A 22033-nucleotide genomic window follows, 5' to 3' on the forward strand; every position below is an offset into this window, starting at 1 on the left:
ACTACTTTTTTGCTTCTTTGAGCCCAGGAGGAGCCTCCAAGGAGACCCTTCCCCCATCTTGGATGCTGTAATTCTATTTCCAACACCCGCAGGTAGCAGACCTGCCCCCCAAGAAAGGTACCATGCAAGCCATTCACCAGCTGGATCCTGGGCTCAGAAAGACTTGCCAATTATCAGCATTTTTAATATAGCTTCTGTCTTAGCAACGCTAATTGGAAAGCTCCTTCTCCAATTTTTGACACCTCTAAATATTACACTTTTCTTTACGCTTATGTGACTTTCAGTCACCCACCATGGAAATGCTACTCTCCAGACAACACAGACTACAGCTCACTCTTTCTACACAAAACATGAACGAGAAGTCGGCTAATGGCTCACAGTATAATGTTTCAGAAATTTTACACTTCCAAGAGCTATGATTTCAAAAATCTCATGACTATCCTAATAGTTGTGTCAAACGGTATTCCCATTTACAGAGGAGAAAAACCAAGGATCACCGGAAAGATCACTCGCCCAAGTTGGTGCAGGAGATGATGATTCTAGAAACTACATCTGCCACTCCTGGGGCCAATGCTCTTTGCTAAATGAAAGGCCACACGTGCAAGTAATTCTTATCACTGAAGGGTTTAAGGGCAAACATACCCGCTCCCCTCTGCATTTCATCAGTTTAACGCAGCTGCCAGTCTCCCAATGGAGCCAAGCATTTATAATTCAGAGAAAAGCTTTTGATCAACCCTACCCTAGAAACCCAAATATACCTTCAGTTTTTATTGAGATTATTAGAAAATTATTAGAAATGCACCCTGATCATGATGAAAAGTACCACCATACACATATATTCCCACTCTGGAAAATAAAACAACTCAGAGGTTACTGCCTGGAAGAGGTCGAAACAACACTCCAACCTCCCCCTTCTCACTCCCCTTTTTCCTCTCAACAGGAGAAAAGCGAGAAAATAAATCAGCATGCCTCTGATGATGGCCTAACTTCACTCCTACCCATCCATCTGTTCCGTGGACTTCACGGCAAAGGCTCTCCATGGAAGTGGTTGAAAAGGAACAACATCTTGCAGAGGGAAATAGACTGAAATGTTAAAACCTGACCTTCCTTGTCCTTTTCACAAGTCCTTACATTTGGAGTGCATGCATCACATTGACAGGCTGTCTCTCCGCTCTGATCTGGGACGTCCAGACTTCCCAAACAAGGCGGTTCAAGTCTGCCTTGAAAGGAAAAACTGAAGAGTACACTTTTGGATCAAATCAATATTTAACTCCATGCCTGAAGACAGAATAGCACAGTGAAGATGCCAAAATGAATGACATCTAAAGAGAAACATTAAGTACACCGCACTTGGGTCGCTTCAAAGACGTTTCTGCCAACTTTATAGTTTTGAAACTTGTACTCACCAGATTCAAGATTTTTTTTTTTAAACAGCTTTACTGCTAGTTCCAGGCCTTTCTGTTCTTGTTCTTTCTTACCAGTTGTAAGCCCAAGGAAGCATAATATAATATTAGGGGTGGGTGGGGAGGCGGGGAGTAGAGATACAAATCTGGGTTAAAAATCCTAGACTGGCTATCTAATAACTTAAGTAACTTCAGTCAATTTAAGTAATCTTAGTTCCTCATCTTTAATGTTGCCGATAGCTGGAGTCATTGTGAGGATTCAGTGAGAACATGCAAGCATAGGGCATACTCAGAGTAGGTGTTCAGAAAATGTTCCCATTTCTTCTTAAGTACGGTGACCACATTCAACCTCAGCGCCAAGAAAAAAACTGAAACGGAAACTGACTCAAACTAATCACACATCAAAGTAGTTCCCGGTGTTAAACATAAGATACTACAGCCCTAAGCCACCACTTCCAAATCTGTGTTTTTGAATCTGCTCGCAGAGCAGCCTGACATCTGCTATCACCCAGATATGGCAGCCGGGATGGAGGGTTACAATTTATCTTTTCCTCTGAGACTCAGAAAGGACAGCTCCTAAACACAGGGATTGAGGGGCTTACATTTTAAATGGTAAACAGTGACCTCAAGCCAAAAATCAGTGAACAATATACAGAGCATCTAATGTCCAAAGAGTTATTCTTGGACAATTAATTGTTCACCACACCCAAAAATCACCTTCAGAGCATCATCTCTGAGAATAAAGGTCATGGGAGTATTTGTGTGTGTGTGTGTGTGTGTGTGTGTGTGTGTGCATTCCCAACAATTAGACAAAGTTTAACAAATATAATAGTCACTTGGACAATTATAAATGTGTGGGACCCAAAAACACAGCCAATATTACTCATGAAATATGCAAAATATATACAAAATACGTTAAAGGAACAAAGACTGAAGCAGATGACTGCATTTATAATTTATGAAACACTTCCATGGAAGAGTGTAACAGAAACATTGTACACACACAAAGATACATCACCTTATAGCTCTATCTGACGGGTAGGTCCAAGGATGCCAACAGTTAAGTGTATAAAGGAGTCAGTAATCTTTTCCCTTAAATATAAGGTTTATAACTATCATTGTAATAATGATGAACACAGGTTCAGGGAGGGATAAGATTCTTTAGGAGGATTTTAACTCAAGATTTGGATCCAATTTTTACTAGTCATTAACTACAGAAGTTCAGTCACTGAAATCTCTATTCAAAAAATTCCATTTTTTTCCTATTAAAAGAACTTTTTAGGGTCTATCCCTTCACTGATCTTAATTCAGCATTTTTTTTATATTTCTAGATTGGATTTTTTTTTTTTTTTATTTTATTTTTAAACTTTACAATATTGTATTGGTTCTGCCATATATCGAAATGAATCTGCCACAGGCATACACGTGTTCCCCATCCTGAACCCATCTTTCCATTCATGCCCAGTATTTTTCTAGATATACACAGTTTAGCTTATATGGACTGATGAAGGGGTAGTCATTGAGTAGGTTTTATCTCAAGATTTTTGATAAATAGATGGATGTCTGTTACTCAAATTTTTATTTACCCCTCCTCAGTGCTTTAAATATTCTAGAGCTTGGTGGGGTGAGAGGAATTACTTTTCATATCTGAGGGCTTAATCACTGCTGTAAGCCAAGTTTACAATGAGGTATTTGTATACTTTTCTATACAGTATTACTATCCTGTTTTCCTCCCAGTAACTTATGATCTTTATCATATAGGAAATAAAACTAGTATCAATAATGCCCAAAGGATTCCCACTGTGTGAGGGCAGAGAATTCCTCCATACACATGCTTTGAACATTACAACCTATAACCTGTCCTTCAAGCTTGATCTCCAGAAGTAAATGGTTTGAGCTGATTTGTTAAGTAATTCATGAAGAAAAAGCACAGTTGAGAGCATCACATGGACACCTTTAGGAAAAAACTGACTACAAGAGAAGTCACCGTAACTCTGTACTTCTATCAGCCCATAAAAAGGATTCCTTTTAACTCCCCGTACAGATTTCTGAAGAGCAGTTGGAGCTGACTAGGGAAAGTTACATACCACATCCATGGTTCAAGTGCATCCCTAACAAGAGGGCCCCCAAGCTGATACTTTCCCAAAAGCTTTGTCTTAACCCAAAAAAGGTCAGCCTGGTATTTTTTGGTTTTGTTGTTCATTTGTTTTGAAAGGCATAAAATATTATAAACAGTTAAAGAAAGGAACTGCATCCAGTGCTTGTGTATGACACAGTAAAAGGAGCTACACAGTAACCCCTGCTCCAAAGAGCTTGTGATGTAGAAACATGAATTTCTATATACTAAATTTGCGCCTTCTAGATTTAACAGTAACACAGATCCACCATATTAATGATAGGACATTATTTTCCTAAAGGGTAATTCATACCATGTGTCATTAATCAGCAGGGTAACTCAAAGCTCATGCAAAACATGCTATCCCAGTTGAGAACTTAATTGTATTATTGCTATTATCTGGTTTGCCTGCGTCACTGGCCTTCCCACTTCAAGTGTACATACACACACACCCAGCACACACAACCCACACACGCACACCCACCCAGCACAGCATGGACGGAAATGATCACCCAAGGCTAGGAGGTAAGAACCATGTGGTCTGGTAGGAAGAGGATTTTGAACCAAAAAGGTTTGTCCCTGGAAAGACAGGTCAAGTTTGCACCCAGGCTGCCTTCAAAAGTAATTAAGCCCATGCAGTTCCATTTCAGAGTGTTTCATTCTGCACAACAATGGGAGCAGCTGTGTGAGATCTCAGACCACAGAGTGCAAGACAGGCAGCCTCATCTATCTCGAGACTGCCACGCCGGAGTTTCCAGGTGGTGTGAAAAAGCTCGTGGGCTCTTCTTCCAAAGAGCACAAAGCTAATCTGCCATCCAGAACAGTCCCCATATTAAACCAGTCCTTTTCAAGGGCCTGAAGAAAGGGTTTTTAAACGTCCCAGTGTTCTTCAGACTCTGGTCAATCCCCAAAGTTGGGAGGTTACATGCCCAAACCCCGTATGCAGACGCGAAATTCGACTGCCTTAAGCACAAGTTTCTCTTGCTGCCTACTATTGTAGGATGTACAGGTAACTAGCTAGGAAAAGGCAACTGTACGAATCCAAGTATTAGGAACGCGTCGAATCTATGTTTCCCTCCCAACACCCCTTAAGAGAGGCTGAGACACTAAAAGTCGAAGTCTGGGGACTAACCGCGGTCCAGACGCCGGCTGGGGCGAGGGGGAGACCGCCACACCCTCCTGAGCTCACAGCACTGACAGGCTCAGGCTGGGAGGGGCCCAGAAACTTACACCCAGCAAGGAAAAGCAGAAAGAAGTCTTCAAGTGTCTCAGATTTACAAAGCTGGAAAGCTAGGAGAAGCGGATTCCGGGAGGGAGTCAGATTTAGCGAGGGGAGGAGAGGGATCCCTAGAGTCAGGACAGCTTGCAACACGTCCCCGCAAAACTGCACATTTTTGTGGTTTGTTTTAACATTTAAGACGAAAACGAACGCGCCGAGGCGAAGCTTCTCTCGCGCCGGTTTCAGATGTCCCCCTCCTCGCTTAGGGACGGGGACGCCACACTGCCGCGGGTTTCCTTCTCTTTCCCTTTTGGGGGAGCTCCCCTCTGCCAAGCCAGACGTCCGCCTCCAAGTTCGCCTTCGCACACCGCGCCGCCCTCAACCCGCCACATGCGCCCATCAGCCCCGAACCCCGCAGGGCCCCGGCTGGGCGCCGGCTGGATGGTTCTCAAGGACTCGGGCTTTGCGGGGAGTTTTTTTCTTAAACAAAAAGCCTTAGCGGCCAGCCGCCCTCTCCTCCAAGCCCGCGCCACCTTCCCTTCACGCCCACGCCGCACCTCCCCGACACACTCGCTGCGAGGTGCCTCTCCCGCCAGACAATGGGTTCGGGGCCGGCCAGTCAGCCAACCCCCATCCCCGTGCCCCATCCCGGGACCCCAAGAAGGCTTGGAGCGGAGAGATCGGAGGAGGACGGAGAGGAGGCCACAATAAGCGAAGCGGGAGCCTTCCCCTTGGGACCGGGGATTCGCTCCCGGCGCGGGGAGAAGGGGAGAGAGCGGGGGTCAGCTGCACCGCCTGGTCTTGGGCCCCGGGGCCCGGCTCCCGCCGCCGCCGCGCACTCACCAGCACGATGGCAAATCGCTCCTCCAGTTCACCTGGCTCGGGCATCGGCAGCTTCAAAGGCACGTTGTGCGCCCTGAAATCGGTCTGCTGTGAATCCATGCTCCCGGCGTTGCCCATGTTGGCTGCACGCCGGGGCAGGGGGCTACTCCGGGCCCCCTGCGTCCGCGTCGGAAATCAGAACAGCTCCCGGCAGCCGGCTCCCGCCCGCTGGCGCAACCAGCCCGGCTCCCCGCCCTCCGCTGCGCCCCGGCGAGTGTGCAGCGCGCGCCGCTCCCTAGCAGCGCTCCGAGCCGAGCCGCCCCCCGGCCTGCCTCATGCTCCCCGCCGCCCCAGCGCCGCCCCGGCCTCCTTTCCTCGGGAGGGGTCGTCAGGGCGCTGGGCGCCTATCTGCATGTTGCTCCGCTGGCACGCCGCCCCCTGCCAGCGATAGCGGCCAGCGGGCGCGTGGTTGCTCGGACTTGGTCTCCCGCCGGGACAGTGATTGCCGCTGACACTTCCAGCTCTACGCCGGCGATCACGACGCTAGCTCGACCAGCACCTAGAGCAGACAAATGCAGCTCCGCGCTCCCGACACAATGCCCCCTCTCGCCCGGCCCCCGGCCCCCGCCCCCGGCCCGGCTCCGCCCACTCGCCCCGCGGACTGCCGGGACCAGTAGTTTCTGCCCAAAGTGTCTGCACGCAGAAACCACGCCCGCTCCGGAGGGCCCGGCTGGGTTAGGGCCGCTTGCAGGAAAGGCAATCTGAGAACCTTCGGCCAAGTATCACTTTTGACCCCCACCCCCACGCCACTCCAACGGAAGAGATACTAATCGTCTACATCGATTAGTAGGCATTCAGGCACATTTGGCAAGTGAATGAATTAACCAATCAGTCAATGATTGAATGCACGCATTTCTGATTTAAATTTCAGGAGCTGTTCAACAGGAGACCTCATGGGTATTTGGCAACTTCCTACGTCATAAACTGGGATGTGGGTCCATGGGTGTTTGTTTTATTGTTCTTTCTTCCCTCTGTATGTTACACATTCCCATATTCTTTTGTGCAGTTGAAATGTTTTATAAACAAATGTACTTTTATGGATATTTACAAACTTTCAGATGGATATATACATTTATACATCCTGGTCGGACCCCAGGATTTGGATGAGGAGGATTCAAAACAAATATCTGTCAAATAGCTATTACGAATGGGTTACTGTGTTCCCTGGCTAGAGAAAGACTTTCCAGTCGAATGAAGGAGAAAATTTACACAACTATGCTTTGCATGAGAAATAAGAACAGAGCATTTGAAAAGGCTCTGGAGATGGTCTTCGGCTGTAGCTGTTTTATTCCTCTATAGTACTCTTGAGAAGATTGGGCCCAACCCTGCCCTTCCTGAGACAGTGGAATTAGAGACAGCCTTAGAAAAGTGTTTAGCCACTTCTCCCTTTGTAGATTTCAAGGGTACCCACCTGGTTGACTTGTGGCTGCAGTCCTGCGATTAGTCCTTTCTTAGCTTGAAGTAGTGCCTCTTAATCCTGGTTCCTGTATCAGATTCACATGGGGAGGTTGTTAAAACTGCACTGCAGGATGGGCCCTGACTATTATCAGAATTTCCCTAAGCTAAGAGCTAGGGCCTGGACAGGTATATTTTTTAACAAGCCTTCCAGGTGCTTCTGATATAAAACTGGAGTTGTTACCCTCTTGTTAAAAATCATCTGCTTCTAGATGAGGTAACACACCAAAATTCAGGCATCAAGAATCATGTTTCATTCAGGTTTATAAACTTCAAGATGCCTTGAACACAGTGGATGTTCAATAACTATTGAATTTTTACCAAAAGCCTATGGAGCAGATATACACAAATACATCATGTGTGTGTATGGTCTCTTCAGTAAATCACTTATTGTTTGATTTTTTTTTTTTTAAGAAGGAAGCAAGTATAAATAAATTCAACTTAAAATCTGAATAAATGCAATCTGTATTTCTAAAATTATACTATATCAAAGTTAACAGTAAATGTGTTACCAAAGGAAGAAAAACAGGGACACACACACACCAACTAGTGAAAATGAGTGAGAAAGAAAAACAGTGAATTCAGACCAAGTGAGACATTTCTGACCCACAGATCTATTTATTTTCTCTGTAATCTCTAGACATACACTTTGGGTCTGATTGACTCACAAAATTAGCCCACCTACGGGGTTGCCCATCTGGATGGAAAATCTAAGATTCTTTTCTGCGATTGAGAAATCTCTTTTTATTACATTTATGGCTCCCTCTGGCCATATTTCTGCCAGTAACCAGGACCTTTTTTCCCCCTAAGTCTTATCACATCTAATCTCTCATAATCTCACACTTTGAGAGGAGCCAGGGATAAAGTGCGCAAATCCAGGAACCAAAAGAACCTCTCTGCCATTTCAAGTTCTGCAGTCTCTACTACTTGGTTATTATTTATGACTGTTGTTAAGTGCAAAAATAAATAAAACACTCATTGTATTATATAATTTCTGTAGGAATTTCTACCAAAATCTCAGGAAAATGTTTGTTTAGGGGACAGTGTGGACAGAGAGGAAGAAGACATTTTTATTCCTTTAATTGACGTCCTCTTCCTCCCTCCCCACAAAATTAAAACCAAGTGGTCATTTTAAAATATGTATTTCGTTTTCTGATCACTAATACCTATGATTTACAATTTTGCAAAGTTGTAAACTATTGGCATTTTGTCAGTTGTCATTTAGTCTGTTAAGACTATCCATTCAGCTTCCATGGAAAATGAAATATTAAAACTTTATCTGCTCTCTGCCAGGAATTTGCAAACGATACCAGGCATGGCTTGATCAGGAATTCCCCTATAACAGAGTCACTGCTTTCAAAGAAGCTTTTCCATCATTCACAGCAAATACTCCTTACAAGACTGGCTGAGTTTCATTGGTATCTCCTCAGGTTTTTAACTTAAGGAAGTGCCCTGTAGCAAAGTTCACTTAGCTTCTTTAAAGGCACTGGTGTTATCCTAATAAAATTCCCTTCGTGTGTACCGTTTATGTTATTTAAAATGGTATTTTAAATTTCAAAAACTTAAATTTAAAATACAGTTTTTGAAAGTTTATTTCTACTACAAAGTAATACAATTATGTATATCCTGGGATAAATGTGCCAAAAGATGTATAAGGCTTGTACACTAAAAATATTTTAAGATGCAATTCTCCCCAAATGGATCTATAAATTTAATGTATTCAAAAGTAAAATCCTAGCAGATACTTTTGTAGACATTGACAAGCCACTTCTAAGATTTATGTGGGAATATAAAGGACCTGGGGCTTCCCAGGTGGCTCTAGTGGTAAAGAACCTGACTGCCAATGCAGGAGACCTAAGAGATGCGGTTTAATTCCTAGGTTGGGAAGATCCCCTGGAGGAGGGCATGGCAACCCACTTCAGTATTCTCTCCTGGAGAATCGCCTGGAGCTCTTCTGTCCCCATGGACAGAAGAGCTTAGTGGGCTAGAATTTATAGGATAGCAAAGAGTCAGACACGACTGAAGCGACTTAGCACACACGCATAAAGGACTTAAGATAACCAGGGTTGCTTCCCAGATGGCACTAGTAGTAAAGAACTCTCCTGCCAATGCAGGAGACGCAGTTCGATCCCTGGGTCTGGAAGACGCCCTGAGGAGAGCATGGAAACTCACTCCAGTATTCTTGCCTGGAGAATCCCATGGACAGAGGACCCTGGCATGCTATAGTCCATAGGATCATAAAGTGTTGGACACTACTGAAGCGACTTAGCATGAATGCAGGATAGCCGAGACAACTTTGAAAAACAAACAAACAAAAAAAAGATGGGAGGACTAACTCTATCTGATTTCAAGACTTATTATAAAGCTACAGTAATCAAGAGAGTATGATACTGGTATCAAGATAAGCAGATAGATCAATGGAAGAGAATGGAAAATCCAGAAACAGGCCCAAACATACATTGACAACAGATTTTTGACTAAAGTACAATGGCAATTTGGTACAGAAATGATAGACTTTTCAACAAATGGTTGAAATAGTAATTGTGGAGGAATTCAATACCCAAATGTGAAAAAAGAACTTCAGTACATACCCCACACCATGTGCAAAACAACTCAAAATAGATCAGAGACCTAAGTGCAAAACCTAAAACTATATAACTTCTAGGAGAAAATATAGGCAAATATTTTATATACCTTGGGTAAGGCAAATATATAAACAAGTAAGAAAGAATTGATAAGTTGTATTTTATCTAACATTGCAACATCTACTCTTTGAAAGATACAGTTAATAGAACCAAAGACATACTGCAAACTAAAAGAAAATATGAGTTAACTACATATCTGGTAAAAGACTTGTACCCAGAGCACCTAAAGAATTCTCAAAATTCAATAAATGGAAAACAGTGGAGAAAAAAAGATTTGAACAGACACTTAACACAAAGAAATACATCTGTGACTAGTAAACACATAAAAAGATGTTCAATATCATGCCTCATCAGGGAAATGCAAATAAAGCCACAGTGAAATACTATTATATACCTATCAGAATGGCAAAAAATTTTAAGATCACACCAAATGTTGGCAAGAATTTAGAGTATCTAGAACTCTCACCCAATGCTGCTGGGATTGTAAAATGATGTAACCACTTTGGAAAGCAGTTCAGTGTTTCTTAAAAATTTAAACATACACCTACCATAAGATTGAGCCATTCCACTCACGAGTCTTTACCCAAGAAATATGAAAGCATATGTCGAAACAAAAACTTTTACATAATATTCATAGGAGCTTTATTTGTAATGACCAAAAACTGGAATCAAGTATCCATCAATAGTTGAAAGAATAAGCAAAACTGTGGCAGTGAAAGTATGAACTATTGATACAAGCAATGTGGTTGAGTCTCAATAATTATGCTGAAAAATATTATGCTGACAAAAAAATTGTATAAACTATATTATTCCGTTTAAATAAAATTCTAGAAAAGGTAAATTAATCTATAGAAGGAGAAAGCAGACTGTTGGGAGAGGGAGGACAGGGAGAATTCCAAAGGTGCTGAGGACACTTTTGAGGGTGGTGAATATGTTTATTAACTAGACTACAGTGCTGGTTTCATGGTGTATACATTTGTTAAACATAGCAAATTATAAACTGTAGATATGCACAGTTTATTGTTGGTTAACCATACCTTAATAAAGCTCTTACAAAAAATAAGTAAATCCTTTTCTCTCTCCTCTTCCTTAAAGAAATATACTGTAAAACACTGGGCTGAAATTTCCTCCTTCCTGCTTGCCATGTTAATGTTGTCTATTATTTTAATTCCTCTTTATTTATTCACATTAGCTATTAATAGTAGCAGTTGCAGTAGTAGTGGTATTACTAGCATAGACAATCTTTATTTCAAACTACTAGAAGAATTGATAGTTTTGAACTGTGGTGTTGGAGAAGACTCTTGAGAGTCCCTTGGACTGCAAGGAGATCCAACCAGTCCATTCTGAAGGAGATCAGCCCTGGGATTTCTTTGGAAGGAATGATGCTAAAGCTGAAACTCCAGTACTTTGGCCACCTCATGCGAAGAGTTGACTCATTGGAAAAGACTCTGATGCTGGGAGGGATTGGGGGCAGGAGGAGAAGCGGACGACAGAGGATGAGATGGTTGGATGTCATCACTGACTCGATGGACATGAGTCTGAGTGAACTCCGGGAGTTGGTGATGGACAGGGAGGCCTGGCGTGCTGCGATTCATGGGGTCGCAGAGAGTTGGACACGACTGAGCAACTGAAATGAACTGAACTGAATGTGCTTATCAATTTATTTGCTTTTAGTATGCTGCTTTTTTCTCCTGGATTAATTTTTCATTTTCCAGAAGTACACTCTTTTAATGTTTCTTTCAGTGAAAGCTGGTGAATGGTAAAATTATAGACATTGTCTTTTTTGCTCTCAGTCTTGAATGTAGTTTATTTGGTTTATATTATGCTAGGATGGAAGTTCTTCTCCCTCCTCATTTTAAAGATATTATCCCATTCTCTCCTAGCCTTTACTGCTGTGATGAGAAATCTATTGTCACTGTAATTGCCAGGTTTTAAAAACTGATATTGCATCTTTTTCTCTCTGGTTTCTTTTAACATTTTTTTCTTTGTCTTGATTTTCTGTATTTTTACTACCATGAGTCTATGTGCTAATGAATCTGTTTTTCCTGCTCTGGGTTTGATTTGCTTTCTCAGTTTGAAGGCTCATGGGTTTAGCGGTGTTTATTTTTCTCAGAAAATTCTCAGACATCATCTTTAAAATATTGTCCTTCCTTCATTCTCTTTTATTCTTCTTCTGAAACTTATCCATGTATTGGTCTACCTATATTCTCTTATGGAGAAGGCAGTGGCACCCCACTCCAGTACTGTTGCCTGGAAAATCCCAGATGGAGGAGCCTGGTAGGCTGCAGTCCATGGGGTCGAGAAGAGCCAGACACAACTGAGCGACTTCACTTTCACTTTTCACTTTCATGCATTGGAGAAGGAAATGGCAACCCACTCCAGTGTTCTTGCCTGGAGAATCCCAGGGACGGGAGCCTGGTGGGCTGCCGTCTATGGGGTCATACAGAGTCGGACACGACTGAAGTGACTTAGCAGCATATTCTCTTAACTATTCTTTCACATTTGGCATACGTTTGTCTCTGCAGTAGTCTAGCTGATTTTATTCAGTCTTCCAGTGCAGATACTCTGTAGTCAATCTATTGTTTCCTCATTCATTAATATGATACTTCAAGACAATATTTTTTTGATTTCCAGTCAGTTCATGAGGCACCCACTTATCGAGGTTTATCACCTTTACAATTTGCTTCAAATACCTAATGACTATAGAATGGTTGGCACTGAGTTCTTCAGCAACTTCTTGTGTAGTTATAAAAGGATCAGCTTTGATGATGGCTCTCAATTGGTCTTTGTCAACTTCTGATGGCCAGCCACTATACTCCTCATCTTAAAGTCTCTCATCTCCTTTGCAAAACTTCTTGAACCACCACTGCACTGTATGCTTGTTAGCAGTTCCTGGGCCAAATATGCTGATATTGCAAGTTGTCTCTGCTGCCTTATAACCCATTTTGAACTCAAATAAGAAAATCACTCGAATTTGTTTTTTGTCTAACATCATTTCCATAGCCTAAAATAAATATAAACCAAACAGCAAGTAATAATCATTAGCAAAAAATATAAAGTGATAAATGTGCATTAAAATGGTATATAACATAATCACATTTATTTAGAATCTATTCGTATATCAAAGGCAAATTTCAACAATGCAAAAACTGCAATTACTTTTGCACCAACCTAATACACAGGTATGTCTCTGTAGAAATCAAAACACCTTGAAAAAAAGTATAAGTCAATACTAAAGAAGGAAAAATAGGTGAATACTGAGGCTTTTTGAATGAACTCTCAAGTATTGGTACCCCCTAGGGTACTGGTGAAACACTGCCTTGTTTCACCAATTGGTTATTTAAAAGGAGCTGAATTGGAGGAAGACTAGTTATCTTCTAGAAATCACTTGCAGCACTCTGGATGCAACTCTTGTGCAAAAAAAGAAAAGAAAAATCACAAAATGCAGATAGCCTTTTATGAAAAGTCAAGTCCAGATTATTTTTCACCATTCTTTCCATCTGTCACCTCTTCTCTCGCTTCATCCTATATTCCTCTACTATACCACCTCCTCCAAAATCCTCCTTAACAACTCACTTTCAAAATGACAGGATGGGAGGGCATTAGCTTGTGATACCAGCCACAGAGCAACAACAAAGGAATATGCCGCTGACTTACAGTGTCTGCTCTTATTTCAGGGAGTCCTCATAACTTCCCTCCTTAATGTTAACTGTAGTCCAGGAGGGTGAAGGTTCCTAAGCTGGGCTGTGTGGGCAGCCCAGGATGCCCCATCCACACCTGCCCTCCGCTGCAGCTAAACACAGCCTTCCCAGCCTCCAAGGCCATCTGTCTGGCACCTTTCAACAGCTTCCAAGTCTAAGAAAACAAACCCCCTTTTTTTTTTTTTTTAAAGTATTTTTTAAACAAGAAAGCCCAAAGGGGGAATTTCTCTTTCTGGCGGCAGCCACTTCAACCAGAATAAAGAGCATGGGGAAATAAGAAAGAGAATAAGTGGGAATAAAATCCAGTTCCCCGGTTACATAATGCATATCTAGATTTACAATTTTATTAGTTTTCTCATTTGTTCTTCAGAGAGTTAATTTTTAGGAGAGAACTATAGATATTCTGACTGCAAGGAGCAAAGAGGCTTCTTATTCTAGAAGAGGCAATCAGACTTTTTGAAATTTGTCCTTTCCTCCCTCTTTGTCTCAGCCCAAATACGAAAAATAAGTGCCCCTTTTTTTGAACTTCAGAGAAGAAATGTTCACAAATCCATGATTATTCTGCCTAGTGAATTTGAATTCCTTGACTTGGAATTTAAACTCTAAAGGCTAATATGCATCTGATATATGCTGAAATGTTCAATAAGAGGTATCTTCCTCCTTCTGTTCTTTTTTCAAGGTGGTAATGAATTTAATCTTGGGCTTATTGTTGAAGCAATAAACATTTGTGCAGTACCTGAATGAGCAAAGAGAAAATGTGTAAATCCATGGTCTTTGTTTCAAATAACAGGAAGATGTATACAAAGCAGAACGTGTGTTGGCGTATAATCTGTGAGTGCTTTCTAATGTCCCAGTTCTTCCAATGGTAAAGCTCTATTCTGGTCACTCTGTATAACAGTAATTTAAAAAATTAATACCACTGTCACAGGAATCCAACTTTCTCAAAGTTCTCTGATAATAAGCTCTACCTGGGATGTTTAGTGAACATACAGATTTCCACATGCCCTCCCTAGAAAGTCTAATTCAACTGGTCTCAGGTGGGCCCAGGAATCTGTATGTTTAGCAAAAGCCCCAAGTGGTTCCTATTTTAGGTAAGTTTAAGAAACACTGATTAATTGCTTGGGGCTGAGGAAATGACTCATCTGCAATTAAGCTTAATGCCTCTACTGAAGAAACAATGCCAAGTTATTTTAAAGCCGTTTAGTAATTATAACATATACACTGCTCTAAAAATTGAATTAGCTATTATTTCAATTAGAGAGATTGTTCCTTTTAAAATGCATTTACACATTTTTTTTTTACTTTTAAAAAATATCACCAGTTCTTTGTATTTGAATTTTTTTTAAGTTTTGGATGGGGAAGAAAGCATCCTTGCTTCTATTGAATAAGTTTTTCCCAACTGAGGGGCAGGTGTCAGGTGTCCAATTTTGACATGAAATTTTGATCAGGCAGATTTCTTCCTGCCCCCAACTCACATCTATATGCAGAAGTAGACTGATTACATGCCAAATATAACATTATGCATAGAAGAAATAAAATTGTCCAGAGCTACTGAACACTACTTCTACCACTGGACTTCACCAGATTAATTTAATAAATGTTTATTGTATTATATCATTTTAGTTGCAATTATTTTCCATACGAAATTAAGACCAAAGAAAAGTTCACTGATGGAAGGAAAGGGGAGAGGGCCGGGCAGCTAATTAGGAGAACTAAAAGATTTCCTCAAAGGATCAAGCCCTTGGCTGGCTCTGTAATCACTAGTTATGAACACCTGCAGAGCTCACCTCTCTCGAGAGAACTGAACTCTGCTAACCTTATCCAGCTCTACTGGAAGAGTGCTTACAACAAGGGCCAGACGGGCCTGTCTCAGGTCCAATTCTCATTGCCTCATTGCTTTGTTTTGTCAGTTTTATGGAGTGGGATGTGTTTGTTTGGTTTTTTTTTTACATTCTTAAAGAAACAACCCAAAATATTGAATTGAAATCTATGAGAATAAAGCAAGTCCCCAAAGCAAAATATAAAGATATGTATATTTTCTAAGTATTGCACTGACAATGATTTAAAAATGGGAGTTAAAAATATTAAAAATGCAGTGAGGTTGTGGCAAATGCCTAGCCCAGATAGATACAGTGGACACCTATTTTTTGTCTATTCAACACCCCTTATTCTCAGAAGAAAACCCCCTTTTTCTTGGAACTGTTCTTCCTTCCATTCCATCCTGCTATTAACAAAAGAGCTGCCATATTTCCTTACGTCTCTTGGCCACAGCTGATCGATTAAAGGATGGGATTCTAACTTGGCTTTGACAATAATCCTTCCCCTCCCTCCCCTCTGCTTTTTGACTTTGGACTAAAAGTATCAGGTTACATCTTCTCAAAGTGACTGAAGCTGTAGCTATTAAGCTTATATGTGGTTGATGACAATGGTGACTGATAGAGAAAAAAGAAGTAGATGAAAAATGAGATGCAAAGATAGGAAATAGATCTTCATGGAAATACTACTAATGCAAAAACAAGGCAATTGGCAAGTTGGACACAGTTTTAAAAATTCTCTAAGTTTCAGTTTTCTTGTCTGTAAAGTGAAGGTAATAGTAGTATTTAATTCAAGTAGTTTCTTGGGAATTTCCTGGAGGGGGCTTCCCTGGTAGCTCAGCTGGTAAAGAATCCACCTGCAATGCAGGAGATACTGGTTCAATCCCTGGGTTGGCAAGATCCCCTGGAGAAGGGAATGGCTACCCACTCTAGTATTCTGGCCTGCAGAATTCCGTGGACTGTATAGTCAATGGGGTCTCAAGGAGTCAGACGTGTCTGAACGACTTTCACTTTCACAGTGTTTAAGACTCCACACTGTGGGTCAGCCTCTGGTTGGGAACTAAGATCCCACAAGCCAAAAAAGAAAAATCAAGTAGTTTTTATGAGGAAACATTATGATAATTCATATAAGTCACTGAATACCAGACTGCCCAACACAGGAAAAGAGCTCAACAAACAGCCACTAAGCACCCCTAGGCATTGGGTTAAGAAATGGTAAGTTGCAGGAGTGCAACCCACATTCAAATGACATGATGTGACAAGATTTCTAGCACTGTTCAGTAGAAATATATCCCCCAATGAAATTGACAGCTATCTAAAATTTTAACAGAAATGCCAAAAAACCCCAAACATAGCAAAATGTGACCTTTGTTCAGGTCCTAAGGAAAACCCCAGAACAGGGTTAATATTAATAGTTTACCCTGAGTGCTAACTGTGGACTAGGCAGGAAGCTAACTGGCTTACCTTTAAAATCATTAATACTTACTACCACTAGATGAGTTAGGTTTTATTCTTACTCCTGTTTTACAGATGAGGTTACTGATGCATAATGTTGAAATACGCCTTCGAGAAGACTAATCACCAAGAGTCTGGTGTTCCCAGTGCCTTGAGGACCATCAGTCAGTGTGTTTAAAAGAAATGGCTATTCCTCACTTTCCACTGTCACCTCTGTCTCTCAGTTTGTCTTGGTTACTGGTCAGTTGCTAAGTCCATGAATGGCCATTCCTGCACTAAGGGGGTTCAGCTCAGACCGGAGAAGCATATGTATTTCACTTGGCTGGGTGACGTTCCTTCTTGCTTTCCCAGTGTGGACATGCTCTCCTGGTTCCACTTTAGCCCTTCACGTTCCTCTGGGCACCACTCCCCTAATTCCATTTGTAAGCATCCCCCTGGAACTGCTTTCTTTCCCAATGGGAAGCCTGTAAGGAACTTCTGGGTACCACCCAAACCATCTCTTTATTTCTACAGTGAAAAAGGTGAAAGAAGCTCAGTCGTGTCCAACTCTTTGTGACCCCATGAACTACACAGTCCACGGAATTTTCCAGGCCAGAATACTGGAGTGGGTAGGCATTTCCTCCTCCAGGGGATCTTCCCAACCCAGGGAAAGAACCCAGGTCTCCCGCATTGCGGGTGGATTCTTTACTAACTGAGCCAGTGTCTGTTAGCTATTTCTACAGTACCTGGGCTAACTTTGTTGGACTTACAGTCTCAGAACAGAACTCTTTCATATATAGGGGACTTACTGTAGGTTTTTTTTTTTTTTTAGTCTGTAATTCTTGATTGCCCTTGGTTCCTGAGGCTTTCTGCTTAGTCTCAATTATTGGCTTTGTCCTGACTTGTGGCATTATTATATGCTCTAATTGGGACTGTTTATTTGTCTAGTTCTAGTTACCTGTAATCACAGCTTCCCAGCAAATGTCAGGATCATCTGTCTTTCAAAGCAGCAAATTCTGATTGCCTGTCTCTGCCTTGGCATCCAACATCCTGAGTTGTCATTCCATACCCTTGACCTTCTGAAATGTATATTTTTTACTTTTCCAACTACCTTACAGGTTCCAGCTGGAAAATAATGTGCTTCATAGCACAGTTCTTAGTCGATCTGCCTTTGGATAATCTGGAGTGACTGATGAAGATTTTTAGCCCCAATGTCATGAATCAGAATTTCTATGGTATGCCCAAGAAGTATGCATTTTTAACAAGCTACCCTGGTGATTCTTATGCATAAGAGCTTGTTGTTCCTGTTGTTTTTAGTCACTGTCATGTTCAACTCTTTTGAGAATTCATGAACTGTAGCCCCCCAGGCTCCTCTGTCCATGGGATTTCCCAGGTAAGAGTACCCACTCGAGTATTGCCATTTCCTTCTCCAGGGGATCTTCGTGACTCATGGATCGAACCCATGTTTCCTGCATTGGCAGGTGGACTGTTTACCAGTGAGCCCCCAAGGAAGCCCATATAGAACTTAGGACCCATTGTATTAGAAGAGCAAGAAGTCCCAGGTATCATCATCTACTTTTTTTTAATATCCCAGGGGCTTCCAGTTCTGTGCTTAGAACCTGGATGATTCTCACTAATAGCCAGTTGGATTAAGGAATGAATAAATCTAACTTTAGGAGGAAATCCAGTCATGGGAAATCTTCCCTGCTCTAAGGAAATTACTTGCAATTTTCACTAAATGTGCCCATAATACCAACTTCAATTAATATAATCCTCATTCCTTCATGAGCTAAATGCTTAGATCTCTTTTGGATTTTGCTTCTTCCCAGAACAATGTAATTTAAACTACTTTGGTAGTGATGAAATATCACATCAAATTGGTTCAAAATTCTCAAGGTGTTCTATAATTCAATTTAGACCTTCTCCTGGGTAGAAGCTAGATATTTCCTCCAACTATAACTGGAAGAAAATACCAAAGTGATTTTATAAGCTGGGTAAATATTGTTATGCTGCTGCTGCTGCTAAGTCACTTCAGTCGTGTCCGACTCTGTGTGACCGCATAGACATCAGCCCACCAGGCTTCCCCATCCCTGGGATTCTCCAGGCAAGAACACTGGAGTGGGTTGCCATTTCCTTCTCCAATGCATGAAAGTGAAAAGTGAAAGGGAATTTGCTTGGTTGTGTCCGACTCTTTGCAACCCCACGGACTGCAGCCTACCAGGCTCCTCCGTCCATGGGATTTTCCAGGCAAGAGTACTGGAGTGGGGTGCCAATGCCTTCTCTGAAATATTGTTATAGGGATTCCTAAAAAGATTTTAATATTCTACCTATCGTTAATTTAACAGATATTTATTGTACTTAAACATTCAGATTATCACAAGCAGTAAAAAAAAAAAAAAACTATGACTTTCTGTTGCTCCCTGGGAATATTAATATTCCGACTTTTTATTCAGTCTTTTTGCTTCCTAGTTACAGCTTGTTTAAGGCCGGTTGACTAGGTAGACACTTTGGATTGCTGAGTTTAAGAGACTGCTAATTCATAGAGCTCCTATTAGCGTAACATTAAATTCAAGCTTTCATCCTGTCTATGTCTAATAGAGGTTGCCTTGGCCTCTTTGCTAATCTTACCTTGGCTCTGAACATATGAAATAGAAAATGGAGCAATGGTATCATACCTATTTGCTCTAACTACACTATTGCTTTTCATATTTACAGTGACCTTGTGAGAAAGACAATTTCATTCCCATATTATAGAAGAGATAGTTGAGGCTAATCATTATTGTATGCTACTGCTAAGTCACTTCGGTCATGTCCGACTCTGTGCGACCCCACCAGGCTCCCCCGTCCCTGGGATTCTCCAGGCAGGAACACTGGAGTGGGTTGCCATTTTCTTCTCCAATGCGTGAAAGTGAAAAGTGAAAGTGAAGTCACTCAGCCGTGTCTGACCCTCAGCGACCCCATGGACTGCAGCCTTCCAGGCTCCTCTGTTCATGGGATTTTCCAGGCAAGAGTACTGGAGTGGGGTGCCATTGCCTTCTCCCATTATTGTATAATTGGTCCAAATAACATACCAGAAAAAGTCACAGAAACGAGAACTCAATTTTCCATTTCTTTGGTTCCTGAGCTCATCTACTTTCTATTACACTATGTTGCTTCCTCACTTTTTTTTGCCACTTCTTAAAGAGCTTCCAACACTCCCTGTAGGATGCGGATCTTGCCCTTGGCCATGTGATGATATGCCTACTCTGAACTGGTATTACCCAGGAGTTCCCGAGCAATAAGATGCTCTGTTGATGCCCTGTCACTCAACCACTCTCCTTTTTTCCCTCCGTCAGCTCCCCCTTCATGCCAGTCTTTCCTAAGCTGAGGCACCAGAGCACCACTTGCAGAATCAAAGTAATAATGGGTCTTCTTCAACAACTTCCATATGTCTTATTATGAATCAGATGAAATGATTTAGGAATCAGATATAAACAGGTTTGGCTGCATATAATGGCTAAACAAAAAGTGTTTTATTTTTCTCATATAACAAGAAGTCCAGAGGTAGGTGTTCGTACAAGATGTTGAAATTATTTCAGAGGTAATGTCTCTGCAATTTTGGCCTTTCCCTCCCTTGTGATGGCAAGACAGCCATTATATCTCCAACTATTAATCCAGATTCAAACTGAAGGAAGGAGGGAGGAGCAGTGTGCTTCTCCATGCTTACCAAGACTGAAATCTTTCCCAGAACACATCTCACTATACACACCCAGAAGAAATCACCTAAGACCATGTTGAACAGAATGGGTCACAAGCCCCCATGTTTTTCCCCAACCAGCTATTTAAAAGGCAGAGAAAACCCTTGAAAATCAACTAATATAATCTAACACATCAGCAGGCTAAAGAAAAAAAGATCACGTGATCATATCAATAGGTTCAGAAAAAGCATTTGACAAAATCCAACACTCATTCATGATAAAAACTCGCAACTTGGAATAGAGGGAAACTTCTTCAAGTGAATAAAGACCATCATCTATGAAAAAACCCACAGCTAACATTATATTTAATGGTTAGAAGCTTTCCTGTTAAGATCAGGAACAAGGCAAGGATGTTCCCTCTCACCAATTCTTTTTGACTCCATACTAAAAGTCCTAGCTAATGCAATAAGACCAAAAAAGAAAAAACAGGGAGGAGGAGGAGATATATGGGTTGGAAAGGAAGAAATAAAGCTGTCTTTCTTTGCAGATGACATGATTATGTAGAAAATCTGAATGAATCAACAAAAAAGACTCCTGGAACTAATAAAAGATTATAATAAGATTTCAGTAGGTTCATATATCAGAGAAGGCAATGGCATCCCCTCCAGTACTCTTGCCTGGAAAATCCCATGGATGGAGGAGCCTGGTGGGCTGCAGTCCATGGGGTCGCTAAAAGTCGGACACAACTGAGCGACTTCACTTTCACTTTTCACTTTCATGCATTGGAGAAGGAAATGGCAAGCCACTCCAGTTTTCTTGCCTGGAGAATCCCAGGGACGGGGAGCCTGCTGGGCTGCCGCCTAGGGGGTCGCACAGAGTCGGACACGACTGAAGCAACTTAGCATACACCTATTAGAAGGGCCAAAACCCTAAACAGTTGACAACACCAAATGCTGACAAGGATGTGGAGTTAGAGGAACTCTCATTCACTGCTGGTGGGAATGCAAAATGGTTCGGGCACTTTAGAAGAAAGTTTGGCAATGTCTTTCAAAACTAAACTAATGTTTTTATCACGCAATCCAGAAATCATGCTCCTTGGTATTTACTCAAATGAACTGAAAAATTATATCCAACCAAAAACCCAACAAATGTTTATAGGAGCTTTATTTATAATTGTCAAAACTTAGAAGCAACCAAAATGAATGTGTAAACAAATTGTGGTACATCCAGGCAATGGAATATTACTCAGTAATCAAAAGAAATGAATTATCAAGCCATGAAAAGACATAGAGGACATTTAAATGAAAATTACTAAATGAAATAAGCCTATCTGAAGAGGTTATATACTGTATGATTCTAACTGTATGTATTGTGGAAAAAAGGCAAAACTATGGAGACAGTAAAAAGATCAGTGGTGCCATGGGTGGGGGGTAGGGGACAGAGAGACAAAGGGGCAGAGCACAGAGAACTGTCAGGGCAATAAAAGTACTGTGTATGACACTACACTGCTGGATGCATGTTGTACCTTTGTCCAGATAAATAGAATGTTCTACACCAAGCATGAACCCTACAGTAAACTGTGAACTTGGAGTGATAATGATGTGTCAGTGTAGGTTCAGCAACTGTAACAAATGGTATGGGATGTCAATAGTCTGGGAGGCTTACGGGTGTGGGGCTCAGGGGGGTA

General features: G+C 41.6%; 1 protein-coding gene across 5 annotated transcripts in view; it reads right to left on the reverse strand.

The window, feature by feature from the left end:
* The window catches only part of FMNL2 (formin like 2), a 333014-nt gene extending 326844 nt beyond the window's left edge, over nt 1–6170 (reverse strand). For all 5 annotated transcript variants that reach the window (XM_061437865.1, XM_061437829.1, XM_061437860.1 and 2 more), the window contains exon 1: nt 5582–6170. In XM_061437865.1, the coding sequence (XP_061293849.1) occupies nt 5582–5698 (117 nt within the window). In that variant the 5' untranslated portion in view covers nt 5699–6170. The remainder of the gene's footprint in view (nt 1–5581) is intronic.
* Nucleotides 6171–22033: the final 15863 nt, after the last annotated feature.

Source organism: Bos javanicus, chromosome 2 (genome assembly GCF_032452875.1).
Source record: "Bos javanicus breed banteng chromosome 2, ARS-OSU_banteng_1.0, whole genome shotgun sequence".
Taxonomy (NCBI): Eukaryota; Metazoa; Chordata; class Mammalia; order Artiodactyla; family Bovidae; genus Bos; species Bos javanicus.